At 40.1% G+C, this 20,342-nt stretch overlaps 2 protein-coding genes across 2 annotated transcripts; both read right to left on the reverse strand.

The window, feature by feature from the left end:
- Positions 1–5,410: 5,410 nt before the first annotated feature.
- Positions 5,411–6,391, reverse strand: LOC136068333 (uncharacterized). The gene has a single exon (XM_065775363.1). It carries the CDS (start codon positions 6,389–6,391, stop codon positions 5,411–5,413), a length of 981 nt encoding a protein of 326 aa, XP_065631435.1.
- A 12,307-nt stretch (positions 6,392–18,698) lies between these two features.
- On the reverse strand, positions 18,699–19,468 carry LOC112032569 (uncharacterized). The gene is made up of 2 exons (XM_024065343.1): positions 19,192–19,468; positions 18,699–19,090 (listed from the first exon to the last, which is right to left on the reverse strand). Exons 1-2 carry the CDS (start codon positions 19,466–19,468, stop codon positions 18,699–18,701), a joined length of 669 nt encoding a protein of 222 aa, XP_023921111.1.
- Between the last annotated feature and the right edge of the window lie 874 nt (positions 19,469–20,342).

Consider the following 20,342-nt stretch of genomic DNA (forward strand, 5'->3'; position numbering starts at 1 on the left):
AGTAGTTGACCATAAAAAATGTTACGTCCTTAATGATTTGCTGGGGGTAGTTGCCAACTGTTACAGACAATGTAACTACGCCAAGGGGGAATACCTTTGCTCCTCCAAAACCAACAAGCGAAGCGTTCGTCGAAACTAGTCGCTCTCTGTCAATCCTCATCTGTTGGAATGTTGGGTAGTAAGGGATGTCAGCTAAGTTGCCATTGTCAACCAAAACTCGGTGCGTATTGTAATCCCCTACTTGTATGCTAACGACAAGTGCATCGTCATGCGGGTGGTGAAGACGTCGGACATCTTCTTTCGAGAATTCGATAATGGAGTTGTCGATCCACGCCATCTTTGGTATGGAACCCATCAGCTGGACGTTATGAACCATCTTGAGATAAGTCTTACAGGCTTCTTTGGAGGACCTTGTAGTTGTTATGCCCCCTACAATCATTCTTATATCTCTTATGGGCGGCCTAGGATGTTCGTTCTCCCACCGGGGGACTTGCTCTTGTGGTGGATCCGTTCTTTCTTTACTAACGAACCTTTGCAACTTCCCTTGTCTTATGAGAGCTTCTATTTGTTGCTTCAAATCGTAGTAATCAGCCGTGTCATGATCGTGGTCATGGTGGAAGCGGCAGTACTTGTCTCTAGACCTTTTATTGGGATCACCCTTCAGCTTGCCGTGAAATGTTAGAGCTCCTTCAATTTTGATTTGCATTAAGACTTGGTCGATTGGGACGGTCAGCAAGGTGAAACTCGTGAACTTCCTCGCAGGGGACTTGGAACACCCATCCTCCCGCCGTTCTCCGATCCTAGCCATCTTTCGCCCCCTATCCTGCTGTACATCTTCTGTCTTTCCCTCTTTTTAGGCTACTCTTCTCAAGCTAGTAGCGCGTCTTCCGCATTTGTGTACTTGGTTTCCTTGTACAGCACATCCGACATAGTTTTTGAGTCATTCTTATATAGTGAAAACAGAAACTTATCCTTCCATAGCCCATTTGTGAAAGCAGCCACAAGTATCTTGTCGTCAACTTTATTGATTGAAAGGCCCTCTTTGTTAAAGTGGGCTATGTAAGACCTCAATGTCTCGTCCTCCCATTGCTTAATGTTCATCAGGCACGCAGTGGAGTTCTTATGCCTATGCCTCTCGATAAAGTGAGAGGCAAACTGGGCGCTTAACTCCTTGAAGGTACTAATGGAGTTGGACGTTAACTTGCTGAACCAAATCCTTGCGGGACCCTTTAGCATAGTGGGGAAAGCTCTGCATATGATCTCATCTGCCACCCCTTGAAGGTGCATCAGGGTCTTGAAAGACTCCAAGTGATCTAAGGGGTCCTTGGATCAGTCGTAACACTCCACTTGCGGCATATGAAACTTTGGGGGAAGGGGGAACGAAGTGACAGACGCAGTGAATGGCAAATCAGTTCGAAGGACCAAGTCATCAAGGTCGCTGGACCCTCGTCCTCTAAGGGCGTTCATCATAAAGTCCATCCGTTCCTTCTCTCAGCGCTGGAGCCTTCTTGGTTTTCCTCTTGAGTGCTAGGGCCTGTGTTCTTTTGGCGCAGCTGCTCTTCCAGATCATGGTTCTGCTTGGTGAGGCGCTTTACAGTAATGGCGAGAGTTTGAACCTGTCTCTCGAGTGTGGCCGTGCGTGGTTTGTCTCCTTAAGCGTTGTCGGTGGTCGTCATCGAGCAAGTACGTACCATGCAACTCTTGGTTCGGAAAGTGATAATATGGCTTACAAGTCGTTGTATTCCCCACAGACAGCGCAAACTGATGATGCTGAAAATCGTCAGTAAGCCACACGATACTCACATGCTCGAAACTAGACCTGCGAAACAAAAATAAAGAAAACCCTAGGAGAGTATCGATGTGGTACCGGCCGAAGACCCTTTGAAGATTAAGTTAAAGAACTTTCACAACTCTAGAGTGTCAGAACAGGGGGAATTATGCCGACCTTGGTTTGTGAGGGTCTCGGGGTTTTTATAGTAGTGTATGGTTGACATCCGTGCCTTGGTTAAGAAGATGTTTCCTTGTTAGAGAGATTCTCTTTTAATTTGCGTATTTTGCGGAGTTCTTTCCTTATAGAACTCTCTTGACTAGGATTGAGCGTGGTGTACAAGATATTTCCTTATATGCTTATGCGTGTAGACCAAGTAAGGCCATGTCATTCGTCAGAGGTTCTATTATTCCCTTAAGCTTCCTTCCGTCGGCTTCTTATCTCCGTCTGCATATTCCAGTCGTCACCTTGAGGTGTTTGACGCCCTAGAGGTGCAGTCGTCAACTTTTAGGTGGGGCCGTCAACCTTATCTTATCGTTGCTCGGGCTATGGACGTGTGGGTGAGGCTGACGAGTTTATTAGGGCCATCGCCTTTGCCTAATATGGACAAGTTTATCAATGCTACAAAACTTCCCTTATCATAGTTCATAAATTAATAGACCGAATCATGCATCAGGTGGAAAGTGGGGTCAAGGGATCTAGTTGTTGCTTTAAAAGGCAAACTTCTTTTTGACTTTGTACATAGATACTACAAAAATATGCAAAAATTCCATGTTGACTTGATAGCAACGAAGGATGGGTTAAAAATAATTGGGGTTAACAGTGGATTAGATATGAAATCACTACTTACTGCTTCAGCCATTTGTAAAAAATTTCGTATAAAAAAATACCTCTCCGTTAACTAAAAGAGATACCCTTCTCGTTCTATTGGCTAACATCAAGTCTCCTTTAACTCAAAATGAAAAAGAGTGCCTCTCCTAGTCCTTCCTCGTGTTCCGCGTGCAACTGACAATCATTGAGAGGGAAAAGGCAAAGCTAGAACAGGCCTGTGTGTTGGTAGAAAAAGTATTTAAACACTATGGGTCCGTTTGTTTTGGGTGAAAACAATTTCAGGAAAGCATTTTCCGTAAAATAGGCTGTTTGGGTGTAAAGGAAAATTCGGTCAAACGAAAAATCATTTCCGTTGACCTTCAAAAATACCTTCTGATTACGGAAAATCATTTCTGTTCTCATTTTACCTTTAATTTACTTCCGGAAAAAGAGAGAGAGAGAGAGAGAGAGAGAGAGAGAGAGAGAGAGAGCAAGGAAGAAGAGAGAGCCACGAACCCAGAGCCCAACTCCGGCGACCCATCGCCACTCGCCGTCGACCCACGACCCACCGCCACTCGCCGTCGACCCACGAAGACCCACGACCCATCGCCACTCGACGTCGACCCACGAAGACCCACGACCCACCGATCTTCGACCCAGACCCAGACCCAGACCGTCGACCCAGACCTTCGACCGACGACCCATCACGTTCGACCTTCGACTTCGAACCATCGCCTTCGACCTAGACCCAAACGGCGACCCATCGCTCTCTCTTCCTCGATCTCGTCAACGACTCAGTGTTGTTGTTGCCGGAATTTTTTGTTGTTGTTGTTGTTGCCAGAAATTGTGAAAAAATTTAGGAAAATAGCATTTTCCTAATAGAACCAAACACATGAAAATATTTTCCACAACAATTTTCATAATACAACTAAACACTTAAAAATATTTTCCTTTTCCGGAAAATAGCATTTCTGGAAAATAAGTATTTTCCGGAAAATATTTTACGGGAACCAAACGGACCTTATATTTCATGAAAGGTTTCAAATTAAATTTTTACTTCCATAATTAAAATCCAAAATTCAAGACTGGTTACAAATTAAATCTCATTACTTTGCTAGTTTCAAACAAATCTCGTACTTCTAAAATTATATCACTTTAAGCTTTAGATTTTTCAAATTTAATTTTGGAGCTTGATTTTTGAGTCTGAATGTATGATTGGGGTTTTAAATGAATACAATTTTAAAAGTTAAGGGTTCCATTTGAAAAAAAAAAGGTTTAATTATAACCATCTTAAACTTTAATGTTTCGATTAAAACTTTTGAAATTATGAGGCACTCTTAAAGTGTAAAATTTTAAAGGTATTTATTCCCTTTTTATTTATTTAACTTACTTATTAATAGCTCTTTAATGATTCTCTTTGTTAAGTAGAACAGTACTTTACTAATTTTTGAACAAAATCGACCATAAAAAATATGCTATGACAATTAACAAACCAAACTTTATGGCACGAAATTGAAAAAAAAGACCTAAAATAAATGTTAAATTATTACCTATTTTCTACTGTACCCCCCAAAAAAAAGGGGTACGGTACCCCTAAATATGAACCCTTCATTTAGTATTGTCTTAATCTTGTCCGTTGATGTAATTTTAATGGGTTTTGGTTACCGCTAAACAGGTTTTATATATAAACCAAAAATTATAACATTCATCATGCTTTTCTCCGTTTGCCTCTCTACCTTTGCTTGCTCTACTGCTCTCTAATTTTGTCTCTTCCAATCCATCTTCAAATCGGCGATGCACTATATCCAATCCAACTCGGCGGCACTTCAACTCTTCCCGTACGACTTGGCGGTGCTTCTTTTCTGCCATTCTAAATCAGTGGAATCACCCACAATCTTCAGGTTCTCTCTTTACATATGATTAACGCTGATATAGGTTTATATTATTTCTTTAAACTTTGTGGGTTTATGCTATTATTGTTTTGTTTGAGTTTCGGTTCTTATATATTTGACAAATTAATCTTTACACCGAAGGGCTTGACAGTCCACCATTGATTGCCTGGATCACTACTGCCATGTGAAACGAAATTGTAATAAGGTTGCCAATGCTTTGGCAAAGAAATCTTGGGTTGGGCAGGGGTGGCAAAATCAACCCAAATCCATTTGCCCACCCAAACCCACCCACTTAAAATAAACCCAAACCCACCCAATTATTAATTGGGTTAAATGGGTATTAACCCAATTAAACCCAATTAACACAAATGTTTATTGGGTTTTAATTGGGTACCCAATTACCCAACCCCAAAACTACTAAAATTACCAAAATACCCCTTCAACCTAAAAAATGACCAAAATAACACCTAAACCCAAAAAATGACCAAAATACCAGGGCGTTTGTTGGAATCAACTGTTCCCTGCTGATTTTCATCTGCTGGTATGCTGGGTAGTACAAGATGTCTGCCGAGCTGCCATTGTCGACCAACACTCGATGCAAGTTGTAGTCCCCTACCCGTAAGCTGACAACAAGCGCGTCGTCGTGCGGGTGGCGTAGGCGTCGCGCGTCTTCTTCTGAGAACTCGATAACGGGGCTTTCCCTTCGGGCCACATTTTGCACTGGACCCGTCAGCTGAACGTTTTGGACCATCCGAAGGTACGTCTTTCGAGCCTTTTTGGACGGCCTGGTAGCGATCCCTCCTATAATCATTCGTATGTCACCAACGGGGGGTCTTGGTCGGTCGTTGTCCCGTCGGGGAGGATGTTCTGGAGGTGCTGGATCCGCTCTTTCTTTGCTTACGAACTTCTGCAATTTCCCTTGCCTTATAAGTGCCTCAATTTACTGTTTCAAATCGTAACAGTCGGCTGTATCATGGCCGTGGTCTCGGTGAAAGCGGCAATACTTGTCTCTGGAGCGCCTGTTGGGATCCCCCTTCAATTTTCCAGGGAAGGTCAGCGCCCCTTCGTCCTTAATTTGCATTAGGACTTGATCTATTGGGGTGGTCAGCGGGGTGAAGCTTGTGAATCTTCCTCCCGGAGGCTTGGAACGCTTTTCGTCTCTTCGATCTCCTGTTCTGGGCCTCTTTCTTCCTTGGTCTGGTCGCGCATCCTCCTGCCTTTCCCTTTTCCTTGGCTTCTCTTCTCGGGCCTGCAACGCGTCCTCAGCATTCATATACTTGGTAGCCCTGTAGAGCACTTCCGACATGGTCTTTGGGTCATTCTTGTATAGAGAGAACAAAAACTTGCCCTTCCGCAACCCATTGGTAAAGGCCGCTACAAGTATTTTGTCGTCGGCTTCGTCAACCGATAGTGCTTCCTTATTAAAGCGCGTTATGTAGGATCGTAACGTCTCGTCTTCTTTTTGCTTGATACTCATTAGGCATGCTGTGGACTTCTTATACCTATGCCCCCCAATAAAGTGTGTAGTGAATTGGGCACTTAGCTCTTTAAAGGTACTGATAGAGTTGGGCGTCAGCCGACTGAACCATATCCTTGCAGGGCCTTTGAGTGTGGTGGGAAAGGCCCTGCACATAATCTCATCTGCCACTCCTTGAAGATGCATCAGGGTTTTGAAAGTCTCCAGATGATCCAAAGGATCCTTCACCCCGTCATAGCTATCTATATTTGGCATGCGAAACTTGTGGGGTAGGGGGAAAGAGTTTACGGCCATGGTGAAGGGTGAATCGGTACGGTTGACTAGATCGTCAAGATCGCTAGAGACTCTACCCTTGAGGGCGTTCATCATGACCTCCATCTGTTCCCTCATTGCTTGCATCTCGGCGGCAATATGTGGTGGAGTCGCATCCATGAGGGATGGCATGCTTACATGCTGCCTCTCCGGCCTGCTTGGGGCGCGGCTGCCTTCAGGTCTCTCCTAGTTTCCTCTTGGAGCGCTAATTTCTTCCTGATCTTCTGGTTGGTCATTTGGGGCTGCCTCCTTCCGGCGCAGCTGTTCTTCCAAGTCGAGGTTTCGTTTGGTGAGACGCTCCACGGCAGCACCTAGAGTCTGAACTTGTCTCTCGAGGGCAGTCGTGGGTGGTTCCTCTCCTTGTACTTCATTAGTAGTTGCCATTGAGCGAGTGAGTACCATGCAATCCTTTAGTCCGGGAAACGATAAAGTGGCTTAATCCTTGAACCGTTTCCCACAGACGGCGCCAACTGATGATGCCGAAAATCTCACCAGTGAGTTGCGCGATACTTGTACGCTCAAAACGACACCTACACAACAAAAAAGAAAAAGACCTCACAGAGAGCACCGGTGTGGTGCCGGCCAAATACCCTCCGAAGGTCAAGTTAGAACTTCTTTTCAACTCTAGAGTGCTAGAGAGGGGTTAATTATGCGTACCTCGGCCTATGAGGGTATTGGAGTTTTTATAGTAGTAAAGGGTGGACCTTTCTTCCTTGGAGTAGAAGTCTTTTCCTTATAGGAATCCTTATGCGCGTAGATTGCGGAATCCTTTCCTTATAGGACTCTGATACTGGGCGTGGAATACAAGCAATCTCCCTAAAACCCATGCGTGGTGACCAAGTCATGGTCTTCATAGAACCGTCAGCCTTTAAACCGTCAGCCTGCACTTCCCTTCAGCTGAGTGTCAGCTTCATGCTTCGTTCAGTAGCCTAGGGGCTTCAAATTGCCGTCAGTTAGACTTGGGGACTTCAGCCCGTCGGTTTTGTCTTGGTCTAGTCAGCATGCATTCATTATGTTTAGCTTACATCACAACTTGACCCGTCAGCCAGAGCAGAAGCTGACGGGTTAAGCTCATGGTACCTGCTATAATTCTTCCATATCAGTGTATTTGTTAGAGTTTGGTAAAAGTTTATGCTTTAATTGAGTAGGGTCTACTTGATAAACTAACAGTGGGGCAAACTCTAAAGGGGCCATCGTTTGATTTTAAAGGAAATGATAGGCAAATTCAGGTAAATTGTGATTTATGAAATTTTGGTAGGGCCAATAATTACAATTTTAAGAATGCAGCCTATTTTAATATTATTATAAAGTAATTTCAAATTTTTGGAGGGTGGGGGCACCTCCAAAAAAACATTACATGTGCCTCCGCCCTGAATGAATGATTGAGTTCTTACAAAGGCAATCATGTTTGGTTAGTGAAACTAACACTGTGTTTGGTTCAGCAGATTTTAGGAGGGATGGAAAATATAGGAGGGAAAATGGGATAGAAAAGTGGGTTTTCCATTGTTTGGGAGTGGAGGGAAAATAGGGAGAGTGGAATGCCCGGGAGAAAATTTTCTCTCCCGGGCCCACAAAATTTTTCCTCCCGATTTGGAAGGAAAAGCAATGAGGGAAAACTGCAAATGATGCAGTTTTAGGGTAATGCCCTCCACCAACCAGCATTTATGCCTTCCACCTACACCCATGATGACTTTGTCATGTTGTGATCAATTAAATAGTTGGCATTTGTATATTTTGTATTCTAATGAAGCTTCGTTCTTTTCTCATTATGGGAAAGGACATATTTTTATAACGACTTTTCTTTTATTTGTATTTTGTATTCTAAAGAATTTACATTATAATAATAAAAATAAAAATATAAATTTATATATATGATGTGGTAAATTTTATATTATTTAATGAGTACAAATAAATCTATTTTTTACATATTATGTACCAAGGGTATGATAGTCAATTTATATAAATTACATTTTCCATCTTTTCCTTTTTCTCTCCAACCAAACAAAAAAGTTTTCCACTCTCCCACTTTTCCACCCCTCTAACCAAACATATAAGAAGGAAAACTAAATATTTTCCATCATCTCACTTTTTCATCCTCCCACAATTTGGGAGTGGAGGGAAAATAGGGAGAGTGGAATGCCCGGGAGAAAATTTTCTCTCCCGGGCCCACAAAATTTTTCCTCCCGATTTGGGAGGAAAAGCAATGAGGGAAAACTGCAAATGATGCAGTTTTAGGGTAATGCCCTCCACCAACCAGCATTTATGCCTTCCACCTACACCCATGATGACTTTGTCATGTTGTGATCAATTAAATAGTTGGCATTTGTATATTTTGTATTCTAATGAAGCTTCGTTCTTTTCGCATTATGGGAAAGGACATATTTTTATAACGACTTTTCTTTTATTTGTATTTTGTATTCAAAAGAATTTACATTATAATAATAAAAATATAAATATAAATTTATATATATGATGTGGTAAATTTTATATTATTTAATGAGTACAAATAAATCTATTTTTTATATATTATGTACCAAGGGTATGATAGTCAATTTATATAAATTACATTTTCCATCTTTTCCTTTTTCTCTCCAACCAAACAAAAAAGTTTTCCATCCTTCCAATTTTTCACTCCTCCATCCAAACGGACCCTAAAGGTGCATTTGGTAGGGTATTTCAAATGCTTATTTTTAGTTTTTAAATAATATTATACACATTTTTATGTACTTTTTTATCCACACATATTTCAAAAAATTATAAATAATATTACTCAAACTCATCTACTAAAAGGCCTTAAAGACAAGTGAATAGGAAGAAAATGAAGTAATGTTAACTTTTTTTTATTTTTTTTTTTGAGAAAATGTTAAAAAATTACAAATTATTTTTTAATATTTTTATAAATTGCTGATGCCACCAGCGATTAAGATTTCTTGCCGTAACAGCCGGTAAGTGGATACCAGAGCAAAACAAAGTTTTGATTTCTTTGCAAATTTTTGGAAAACGAGGGTTGAAAAGAAGTAGAGTAAGAAGCAGAACACCATTGCTGCTACTTTTGCTTCTTCTTCTTCTCAGTCTCTCTCTCACCACCACATCTGCCAAGCCTCTTTCTCTTTTTTCCATTTCACCTTTTGGTTTTCTTTTTCTCTTTTTCTTTTTTTGGTTAAAGATCTTTTGGTTTTCACCCCACGTGAATTTCTGATGAAAGTGAGAGGGCTTTGTCTTTAACTTCACTCTTTACCCCACATGGTCATGTGACCAACAGACAAAGTGAAAAGACATGGGTTAAAGCTTTGACAGATGGCCTTAAGGCAAGCTTTCACTCAAGTGGCTCAAGTCCACGTAAATGTTTCCCACTATTCCATTCTCACGTACTTAATTCACCTATTGTAACAAAGGTTTCATATTTTCATATATATATATATATATATATGTATATTATTGGTTTTTTAAGTTTTGAAATCATAGATTTCCATTATTATCATTGATTGATTGGATAGATGACATATGTATTCTAAAAATAAAAATATATAAGATGTAAACTTATCATTTAAATATTTTAGCTAATTATATATATATATATAATTAGCAAAAATTTCGAAACAATATACTGGTATTGAAATATTTCATTTATTTGACAAACCAAAACAACTTTCAGTACGGTATTAACTCACTTAACGATTATTGGTAAATAAAAAAGTGATATTAATGGTGAATTTAGATCAAAACTACTAAAAATTATCTACATCAATAATTTTTAAGAATATTGTAAAATAGTTTGTAACCTTAGTATTGCGGTTTTTTTTTTAGGAAAATGTAGCAATAATTCTGGTGATACTAATAGTTTGATAGTTGATACCATTACCTAGACGTATATTTTTTCCGCAACAATAGGAAAGTGGGAAGCCAGTAAAAATTTTTGGTTAGTCAACTAATCATCCGTTAAGCACGTGTTTGGAAAAACAAATTCCTTGTGAAGTATGAACTAAGAGAGTCAATACCATACCAAAGACTATTTCGTTTAGTCAAAGAAACAAAATATTTCGATACCAATTAATATCGGTGTACTATTTCAGAATTATCGCTAATTTATTATATATATATATATATATTTTTTTTTTTTCATTGAGAATCCAAATCCAAATAATAATACTAAGGATCTGTTTGGATACCGCTTATTACTGAAAACTGAAAACATTGTAGCAAAATAATATTTAAATGTGTGAATAGTGCCGTGAGACTCATTTTTAATGAAAATTTTGCTGAAAAAGAAGTTTGTGGGTCCCGTGCGATTCACAGGACCCACTGACAAATGATTTTAATAAAAATTTTGTTGAAAAAAGAGTTTTGTGGGTTGGGGTCATCAAATAGCCTATAGCCTACAGCCCGACCCAAAACCTGACGGCCCACGGGGCTAATGGGCGGCCTGACACGTTGTTTTTGAGGCCCATGGGTAGCCTAGTAGGTCAGGCTGTGGACTAATTTTTTTGCTCATGGGTACCTAGTGGGTTAGCCCAGTAACCTAACCCATTGTACAGCCTAGTAGCCTAACCCATTGCCCAGCCCAATAACTCATAATTCATAACAAAAATATATAGGAAGTGTATGAAGGATTGATCTTGAGATATTATAAAGGAATTTCTTAAGAGAACTCCCTCAATCACTAAGATACTCAAAGTAATTATGCTAAACTTAGTCTACTAAATATATATTTGTTTAGTAGTCTAGCAAATTTGAATTAACCATTTAACATTTTTTTTTTATTAAAGATAAAAATAAAAAAAAACTATTTAAAGCCTTAATAAAAAAATTAAATAGGTTTCCATCAATAAAACAAAAAATTAAATAGATTTGACTGTAAAAAAAATTTGTAATTAAGTATTAAATTCTTTAATTTTTTCATTTAAAAAAATAAATTGATTATTCCCTTATAAAAAATTGATTCTTTCCTTATAAAAATAGTAAAATAATAAGCTAATACAAGCCCATAGGTAGCCCATTAGGCCCAACCCGGTAGCCCAACTTTTTAAAAACAAAATGGGCATTACCCATGGGCAGGGTCATGGGCTAAGATTTTCTCTTTCGGTCTAGCCTGATCCAGTCCATTAACTAGTTAATAGCCCATTGTGCCCATGTGCTAAGTAAAAATGGGTCGGGCCGGCCCGACCTGGCCCATTGACGACCCTTCCTGTGAACAGTGCATGGACCCACTTATAGATGCATTCTTCAGTCTTGGGCGTTTAATGGATGCTACTATAGCCGCGGGTCCCATAGACTACAAACGCCAGACGCAAACGTTAAGAGAAAACGTTGTATCCAGACGCTCACTAAGCCTTCGTTTGGATATCAATGAAAAATGAAAATTATTTCATTATTCAGCTTTTTTTTATTTATTATTCATTGGTCCCACTAAAATTTTTGGTACTATTCATGGACTGCACTGTACCATTTTAGCTAATTTTTACCTTTATTTACAGTATTTTCAGTTATAAGTTTTTAGTTTTAGTAAAATAATTTTTATCTTTATTTATAGTAATTTCAATTATAAGTTTTTAGTTTCAATAAAATAAACGGTATCTAAATAGAACCTAATATTAAAAATAATAGTCAAATTAATAATATAAATTATTTTCTTTTGGACCAATGACATATCAATGACATCATGGCATTGACATATGGTACTCAATAATTAAAATTTGAAATTGAAAGTAACTTTCACGTGGGTTTGGTAGAAGACACCCAAAACAAAGAGGGGAAATATGAAAAAGTATGAGTAAATTTGGCATCATTCTTAATAAGGATATATGATTAAATTTATTTAAACTCATTTTTTCTATTCCTCCACTTTTTCACTCTCAATCAAATAAAAATAAGGAAAAAAATAAAATATTTTATATCCTCCCACTTTTTCATGCTTTCACAATTTTCTATCATCCTATTTTTCCACCCCTCCAACCAAACGATCCCTTAGAAAAGTTAAAATGAACTAGACTAGAAGACAGAAGGCATCTGGGTGAGAGAGCAAAGAAAGAGAAAACGAAAAAGAAGAAGATGAAGAAGAAGAAGGAGAGAGAAGGAGCTTGCCAATACCTGAGCTAACTGCCATGAAGGCAAAATGGTGGTAGCAACGTTAATGTGAGCAATAGTAAGTTATTGTGTGAGGAGAGAGAGACTAATTTTTAGTTTTTAGATTTAAATCTGATTTTGTAACTTTTGGTTTTGTTTCGGTCCGGTACATATTTTTGGGCCGGAATCCTATGTTTTCTCCGAAATGGACGAAATGACCCAGTATGTCCGGTATTCAAATTGGAATGAAACAAAGGTGTTTATACCGGCAAAAGTGAAAGAATGAAAAATACCATCCGTACCGGCCAAGATAGTAAGGTATTGACACCCTATGAACCCAGCTTGTCTTTAATGGAATTGGACTACGCAATTCACTTAATTCCCTCACAAACTTTTTTTAAAAAGTTTTTTTGTTGTGTGGTTGCTGCTAATGGCAGAGAGTTTTTTAAAAAGTTTTTAATCTTTAATTTTTAATTTTTACTTATTTTTTATCTTTAAATTTCATCTATCTATACCAATTACATCAAATGCAATATCTTAGATAGATATTGCAGAAGATATTGCACTTGATCCCAGTCCTTTTTAAATATCTACAGAAAACCTCATGCTGATTGATGAGAAAGGGAAATATCTCACGTAGCACTGTAGCAGTAAAGAACAGCCATTTTGTTTGATATGTTCCAAGGAAAAGTTATCCTTTTTTATTTTTATTTTTATTTTTATTTTTTTAATTTAATGGGATGGACTGCAAACTTTGGTCTGTCTTATGCCATTTCTCCCCCACGTATAAACCTCCCCTACTTTGGGGGAAAAAAAATTGAGAAAAAGGAAACAAAGCAAGGTGTAGTGGTTGGTCCATTTAAAATCCGACTTAAAACTCACAATTTTATGCCTGTGACACGTTTTTCACTTTTCTAAGTCTTTCTTACAAAGTACTTGTTATTTAATTGGTATTTCCCGTATACAAAATTTTTAGAGATTTAAAGGGAGGTATTTGAGTTGCGAGATTAGCATCATGTTATTGTATATATTTCTAACTAGGATTAGCCTTCCCAGTAGTCAACTTAGGCAGTTGCCTAATTAAACCTGGTACAATGGAAAATGTTAAAAATTTACTGGATAATATATCGAATTTACCGACTTGTAAGTATTTTAGCTGGTATTGATGTATTTTAAAAATTGAAAAATATATGTTAAAAAACATGTTATTTAAGTTAATGCATTTTGGTTAATGTACCTGGTCTAATATTTAGACTTATAAAAATAAGTGATTTTAAATTATACATTGATAAACACTGTTAAATATGCTAAAATAAATGTGGAAATGGAAACATAAATAGAGCAATACAAGAACAAACAAGGGTTACATGGTTTAACTTGACGACCTACGTTCACGAATGAAGTCTTTAAGGATTATATCTTTTATATATGAGTGTAGCATAAATCATGTGTTACATTGAACCCAACATGAGTATATATAATAGGCTAAACTCAAGACTAACCATATAGTAACTATAGTTGATAGACTTGTTATATAAGTATAAGATTTGGCTTGCACAGAAATTAGGTTAGGCTTGGGCCTATACTATTGGACGAATATATTTCTAAAACCCCTTTCAAACTTAAGGTGGAAGTTTGATGGAGATTTGTGTTTGGATAAGCTTTTGAAGATTCCATGAAGAGATGCCTCAAAGAATTCCTTGAAGAAACCACAAAGATGGCCATGAAGATGCCTTGAATAAGCCACGAAGGAAGTCTGAAGAAGGCATGAAAATGCCTTGAGAATGATAGTATAAAAGACTGGATGGATTGGATGTTATAAAGGAAGAACCATGCAAAAGGAAGAAGATGTTTGAAGAATGTCGGAAGAATGCAACAAAGGCCTGAGAAGGGATGCATCATGACCAAGAAAGGCTACTATAGCTGGAAATTGGCTACACTTATGGCAAAGAAAACGTTGTGATGAAGCATGGATTATGAGTTTTGTGCATATGAGGGACCCAAAAAGAATGAAAAATGGACAAATTAAGCAATATGGGAGCTTCAAATGAAGAAATGGGCCCCAAAATCAAATTTTACACGAACAACTAAGCAAGATAGGCAATACTAAAATATTTGGTTGTTGAGGTTAAAAGTATTGTAGATAATGTTTATTTTATTTGTAAATATATTTTTAATTATAGATGACCACTAGAGAATATGAATTTGGGAAAAAAAAAAAAAAACTTAGAGAGAGAGAGAGAGAGAGAGAGAGAGAAAAATTAAGTGAAAACCTAACAAATGAATTAAAAAAAAAAAAAAAAAAACTCATAAAAAAGAGTTAGATGTAATAAAATAATACAATGAAAAGGTAACAATGAAAATATTCATGTTGATGTTAAAACATGTCATATAATAATTGTGGAGGAACAAATCTCTCCCTTAAAAGGTATTGTCCGCTTTGGGAATGGGCCGAGGAGGCCGATGCCACCTGTACGGATTTGCTCAATCCCACATCGGGAAAAGATGCCTCTCACCCGCAGCTTATAAGCATGAGCTCACAAGTGGGGTGTACCCATCAAGTAGACTACTAAACTCGTCCACTTATGATCTTAATCATGAATTCATCCACTTGTGGACTTTAATAATATCAACTTATCCTTATGAGATGAACTTGTCCATTTATGGACTTGGTTATGAATTCGTCCACTTGTGGACTCTAAACTCGTCCACTTATGGGCTTAACAAACACATAGAATAAACATTTAGGAACAGATAAATACGTCAGTCATATCTAAATAAACTCCTCTTATTATGATAAATGTATGTAGAAAAATTGTTCTTTAAAGAAAAAAGACCTACCCTTTGGGCTTAAAAAGTATTGTAGCAAAAATTAACTAGAATGAATTGGAAAATGAGGAGTGTCGCTCTTCATGCTATCTTCCCTATTGGTAGTATTTTCGGAGATGCTTGGTGTTCCATGGATGGTGCAACTTCTGTCCGTCTAGTGTCTCTAGGTGATAGGTGCCTTTCCTCTGCCATGATGTGATTCTGTAGGGTCCCTTCCAGTTAGGGCTAAGCTTTCCTTGGGTGAGGTCTCTAACGGTACCCATTACTTTCCTTAAGACAAGGTCTCCAACCTTGAAGTCTCTATGTTTGACCCAAGAGTTATAGTGCTTGGCCATGAGGTCCTGGTACCGTGCAAGTCTCTGCTCAGCTGTCGCCATGACTTCATCTATTAGATCAAGCTGTAGACGCATAGCCTTGTCATTCTTTCTTTCATCATGATTACCCACTCGGTAACTCATGAGTCCGACTTCTGTTGAGATGACTGCCTCACTTCCATAAGCTAATCGGAACGGTGTTTCCCTAGTAGGTGTCTTTGCTGTCGTCCTATATGCCCCTAGTACGCTTGGCAACTTCTTTGGCCATACACCCTTTGCCCCCTTGAGCTGAGTTTTGATGATTTTAAGCAAGGATCGGTTCATGACTTCAACTTGCCCATTGGCTTGTGCGTGGGTGGGAGAGGAGTAGTGGTTTTTGATTCCCAATTGTGAGCAAAAATCCTTGAATGAGTCGTTGTCGAATTGCTTCCCGTTGTCTGAGACCAAGGCTCTGGGGATCCCATATCTACAGATGATGTTTTTCTAGACGAAGCTTCTCACATTCTTCTCCGTAATGGTAGCCAAGGCTTCTACTTCTACCAATTTAGTGAAATAGTCTATACCGACTACAAGGAATTTCAATTGTCATTTTGCTATTAGGAATGGACCCATGATGTCGAGTCCCCATTAAGCTAATGGCCACGGGGCTGTCATCAGGGCCAACTCTTCCGTTGGCTGTTTGATGATGTTGCTGAATCTCTGGCATTTGTCGCAGGCTTTGACATAAGTCTGGGCATCCTTTTGCATAGTAGGCCAATAATATCCAGTCCGAATCAGTTTATATACCAATGACCGCGACCTTGAGTGGTTACCGCAGATCCCTTCGTGTACTTCTCTCATGACATAATCCGCTTCTTTGGGGTTTAAACATCTTAGGTATAGTCGAGAGAAACCCCTTTTGTACAATACGTCCTTTATCAAGACAAACCATGCCGCTTAAACCTTCAACTTTCTAGCAGCCTTCTTATCATCGGGTAATGTGCCGTTTTCAAGTAGAAGACTACAGGGGTGGTCCAATTGCTCTCAGAACCTATTTCTTGCATATTGATGACATTTATCAATGGCGAAAGTTGAATAAAGGAGAGTAACTTGTTGGGAATGACCATGTGTATTGCTGATGCGGCCTTAGCAAGACGGTCAGCTTGCTCGTTCTCTCCTCTGGGGATTTGAACAATCTTGGCCTGTAGGTCGTCCACCCTTCTCTTTGCTTGCTCCAAGTACTTCTTCATCCTCTCGCCCTTACACTCGTAATCGCTGTTTACTTGGTTTATGACGACTTGGGAGTCACAATGAATAATTAAACTCGTGGCTCTTGCTGCTTTGGTGAGATTTACTCCTACTACTAGAGCTTCATACTCTGCTTCATTGTTAGTCGTAGGGAAGTTAAGACGAATCATGCATTCGATCACGTCCCCTTCTGGAGAACGAAGTACAATACTTGCTCTGCTAGCCCAACTGTTGGACGATCCGTCCATGTGTATACTCCACTGAGGATACTCTCCTGCCTCCTGGCATTCTACGTTAGTGAATTCCGCAATAAAGTCAGCGACGACCTATCCCTTAATGGCAGTATGCGGGTGGTATTGTATGTCGAATTCACTCAACTCTATTGTCCATAATGCCATTCATCCGGCAGCTTTGGGATTGCTCATCGATTGCCGTAGGGGTTTGTCAGTTAGGACGATAATCGTGTGAGCTTGGAAGTATGGCTTGAACTTACAAGCTACTGTAACTAATGCAAAGGCAAGCTTCTCCATTGATAGGTATCTTTCCTCTGCGCCTCGGAGTGCTCAACTTGTGTAGTACACGGGCTTCTGTACCTTATCTTCTTCCTTGATTAAGGCTGCGCTGACGGCCGCCGATGATACTGCTAAGTAGAGGAACAGTTCTTCCCTAAGCTGGGAAGGACTCAACAATGGAGGGGATGAGAGGTAGGTCTTTAAGTCCTCGAATACGTGCTGGCACTCTGTCATCCATTCAAAATATTTCTTCAGCGTGCGGAAGAAAGGTAGACACTTATCCGTCGCTCTTAACATGAACCTATTCAGTGCTGCTACTTTGCCGTTGAGGCTTTGTACTTTTTTCACGTTCCTTGGGGTTGCCATCTCTATTATGGCCCGAATATTGTCTGGGTTGGCCTCGATACCCCTCTGAGACACCATGAATCCTAGGAACTTTCCTATCGTCACTCCGAAGGTACACTTGCATGGATTGAGCTTCATGTTATAGGATCGAAGGGTGTCGAATGTTTCCCTAAGATCCTCCAAGTGATCTTCCTCCCTTCGGCTTTTCACTAGCACGTCGTCAACATAGACGTGGACATTTCTTCCAATCTGTTGTGCGAACATCTTGTTTATGAGCCTTTGATACGTCGCGCCTGCGTTTTTAAGGCCAAATGGCATTACTTTATAGTAGAAGAGGCTCTGGCTAGTAACGAACGAAGTTTTCTCCTGATCTGCTTTGTCCATTCTAATCTAGTTGTAACTCGAGAAAGCAACCATGAAGCTTAATAACTGGTGTTAAGCCGTAGAGTCAACTAGGACATCGACCCACGGGAGGGGGTAGCTATCTTTAGGGCATGCCTTGTTCAGGTCGATGAAGTCTACGCACATCCTCCATTTCCCGCTAGCTTTCTTGACCATCACCACATTTGCCAGCCAGTCAGGGTAGTAAACCTCCCTAATGAAGTTTGCCTCCTGTAGCTTGTGCACTTCTTCCGCTATAGCTTGGTCTCGTTTTGGGGCGAATACCCACTTCTTCTGACGGATGGGCAGAAATGAGGGCGACACATTTAGTCTATGCACCATAACTGAAGGGTCTATTCTCGGCATGTCTTCATAGTTCCAAGCAAATACATCCCGGTTATCTTTAAGAAAAGTTGTAAGTGCTTGGCGGACCATTAGGCTAGCGAGGGTACCAATCTTGGTTGTTCGATCAAGCTTAGAGTCATCGAGGAGTATCTCTTCAAGTCTTTCAACGGGCTTTGTCACTGTCCGGTGTTCTTCTATGTTCATGGCCTGGAGGTAGTTACCCATCTCCATCATAGCTACGTAGCATTTACGCGCAACCACTTGATTTCTGCGCAGCTCGCCTACTCCATAATCTGTAGGAAATTTGATCATTAAGTGGTAAGTTGAGGTTACAACCTTTCATGAATTACAGGTAGGACATCCTAGGATGGCATTGTAAGCAGACAAGCAGTCGACCACAAAAAATGTTACGTCCTTAGTGATCTACTGGGGGTAGTCGCCAACTGTTACAGACAATGTAACTACGCCAAGGGGGAATACCTTTGTTCCTCCAAAACCAACAAGCGAAGCGTTCGTTGAAACTAGTCGTTCTCTGTCAATCCTCATCTGCTGGAATGTTGGATAGTAAGGGATGTCAGCTGAGTTGCCATTGTCAACCAGAACTCGGTGCGTATTGTAATCCCCTACCTGTATGCTAACGACAAGTGCATCGTCATGCGGGTGGTGAAGACGTCGGACATCTTCTTCCGAGAATTCGATAATGAAGTTGTCGATCCACGCCATTTTTGGTATGAAACCCGTCAGCTGGACATTATGAACCATCCTGAGATAAGTCTTACAGGCTTCTTTGGAGGACCTTGTAGTTGTTATGCCCCCTACAATCATTCTTATATCTCTTATGGGAGACCTAGGACATTCGTTCTCCCGCCGGGAGACTTGCTTTTGTGGTGGATCCATTCTTTCTTTACTAACGAACCTTTGCAACTTCCCTGTCTTATGAGAGCTTCTATTTGTTGCTTCAAATCGTAGCAGTCGGCCGTGTCATGATCGTGGTCATAGTGGAAGCGGCAGTACTTGTCTTTAGACCTTTTATTGGGATCACCCTTCAGCTTGCCGTGAAATGTCAAAGCTTCTTCAATTTTGATTTGCATCAAGACTTGGTCGATTGGGACGGTCAGCAAGGTAAAACTCGTGAACTTCCCTGCAGGGGACTTGGAACACCCGTCCTCCCGCCGTTCTCCGATCCTAGCCATCTTTCGCCCCCTATCTTGCTGTACGTCTTCCTGTCTTTCCCTCTTTTTAGGCTACTCTTCTCAAGCTAGTAGCGCGTCTTCCGCATTTATGTACTTGGTTGCCTTGTACAGCACATCCGACATAGTTTTTGAGTCATTCTTATATAGTGAAAATAGAAACTTACCCTTCCATAGCCCATTTGTGAAAGCAGCCATAAGTATCTTGTCGTCAACTTTATTGATTGAAAGGCCCTCTTTGTTAAAGCGGGCTATGTAAGACCTCAATGTCTTGTCCTCCCGTTGCTTAATGTTCATCAGGCACGCAGTGGAGTTCTTATGCCTATGCCTCTCGATAAAGTGAGAGGCAAACTGGGCGCTTAACTCCTTGAAGGTACTAATGGAGTTTGACATTAACCTGCTGAACCAAATCCTTGCGGGACCCTTTAGCGTAGTGGGGAAAGCTCTGCATATGATCTCATCTGCCACCCCTTGAAGGTGCATCAGGGTCTTGAAAGACTCCAAGTGATCTAAGGGGTCCTTGGATCCGTCGTAACACTCCACTTGCAGCATACAAAACTTTGGGGGGGAATGAAGTGACAGACGCAGTGAATGGCAAATCAGTTCGAAGGACCAAGTCATCAAGGTCGCTGGACACCCGTCCTCTAAGGGCGTTCATCATAAAGTCCATCCGTTTCTTCATCATCTGCATTTCGGCGACTATGTGAGGTGGAACTGTATCTGTGACTGATGGCCGGCTTGTGTCTTGTCATTCTGGCCTGCTTGGGACGTTGCTACGCTCCGACCCTTCTTGGTTCCTTCTCTCAGCACTGGAGCCTTCTTGGTCTTCCTCTTGAGTGCTAGGGCCTGCGTTCTTTTGGCACAGCTGCTCTTCCAG

This window comes from Quercus suber, unplaced genomic scaffold (assembly GCF_002906115.3).
Source record: "Quercus suber isolate HL8 unplaced genomic scaffold, Cork oak 2.0 scaffold_110, whole genome shotgun sequence".
Taxonomy (NCBI): Eukaryota; Viridiplantae; Streptophyta; class Magnoliopsida; order Fagales; family Fagaceae; genus Quercus; species Quercus suber.

Excerpts from the sequence above, each read along its gene's own strand:
- LOC112032569 (XM_024065343.1), bottom strand. The coding sequence starts at position 19,468 with ATGGCTAGGATCGGAGAACGGCGGGAGGACGGGTGTTCCAAGTCCCCT. Across the intron at positions 19,091-19,191 it reads AAGACAGGGAAGTTGCAAAG|GGGGCATAACAACTACAAGG; the intron begins GTTCGTTAGTAA and ends GAATGATTGTAG.
- LOC136068333 (XM_065775363.1), bottom strand. The coding sequence starts at position 6,391 with ATGCCATCCCTCATGGATGCGACTCCACCACATATTGCCGCCGAGATG.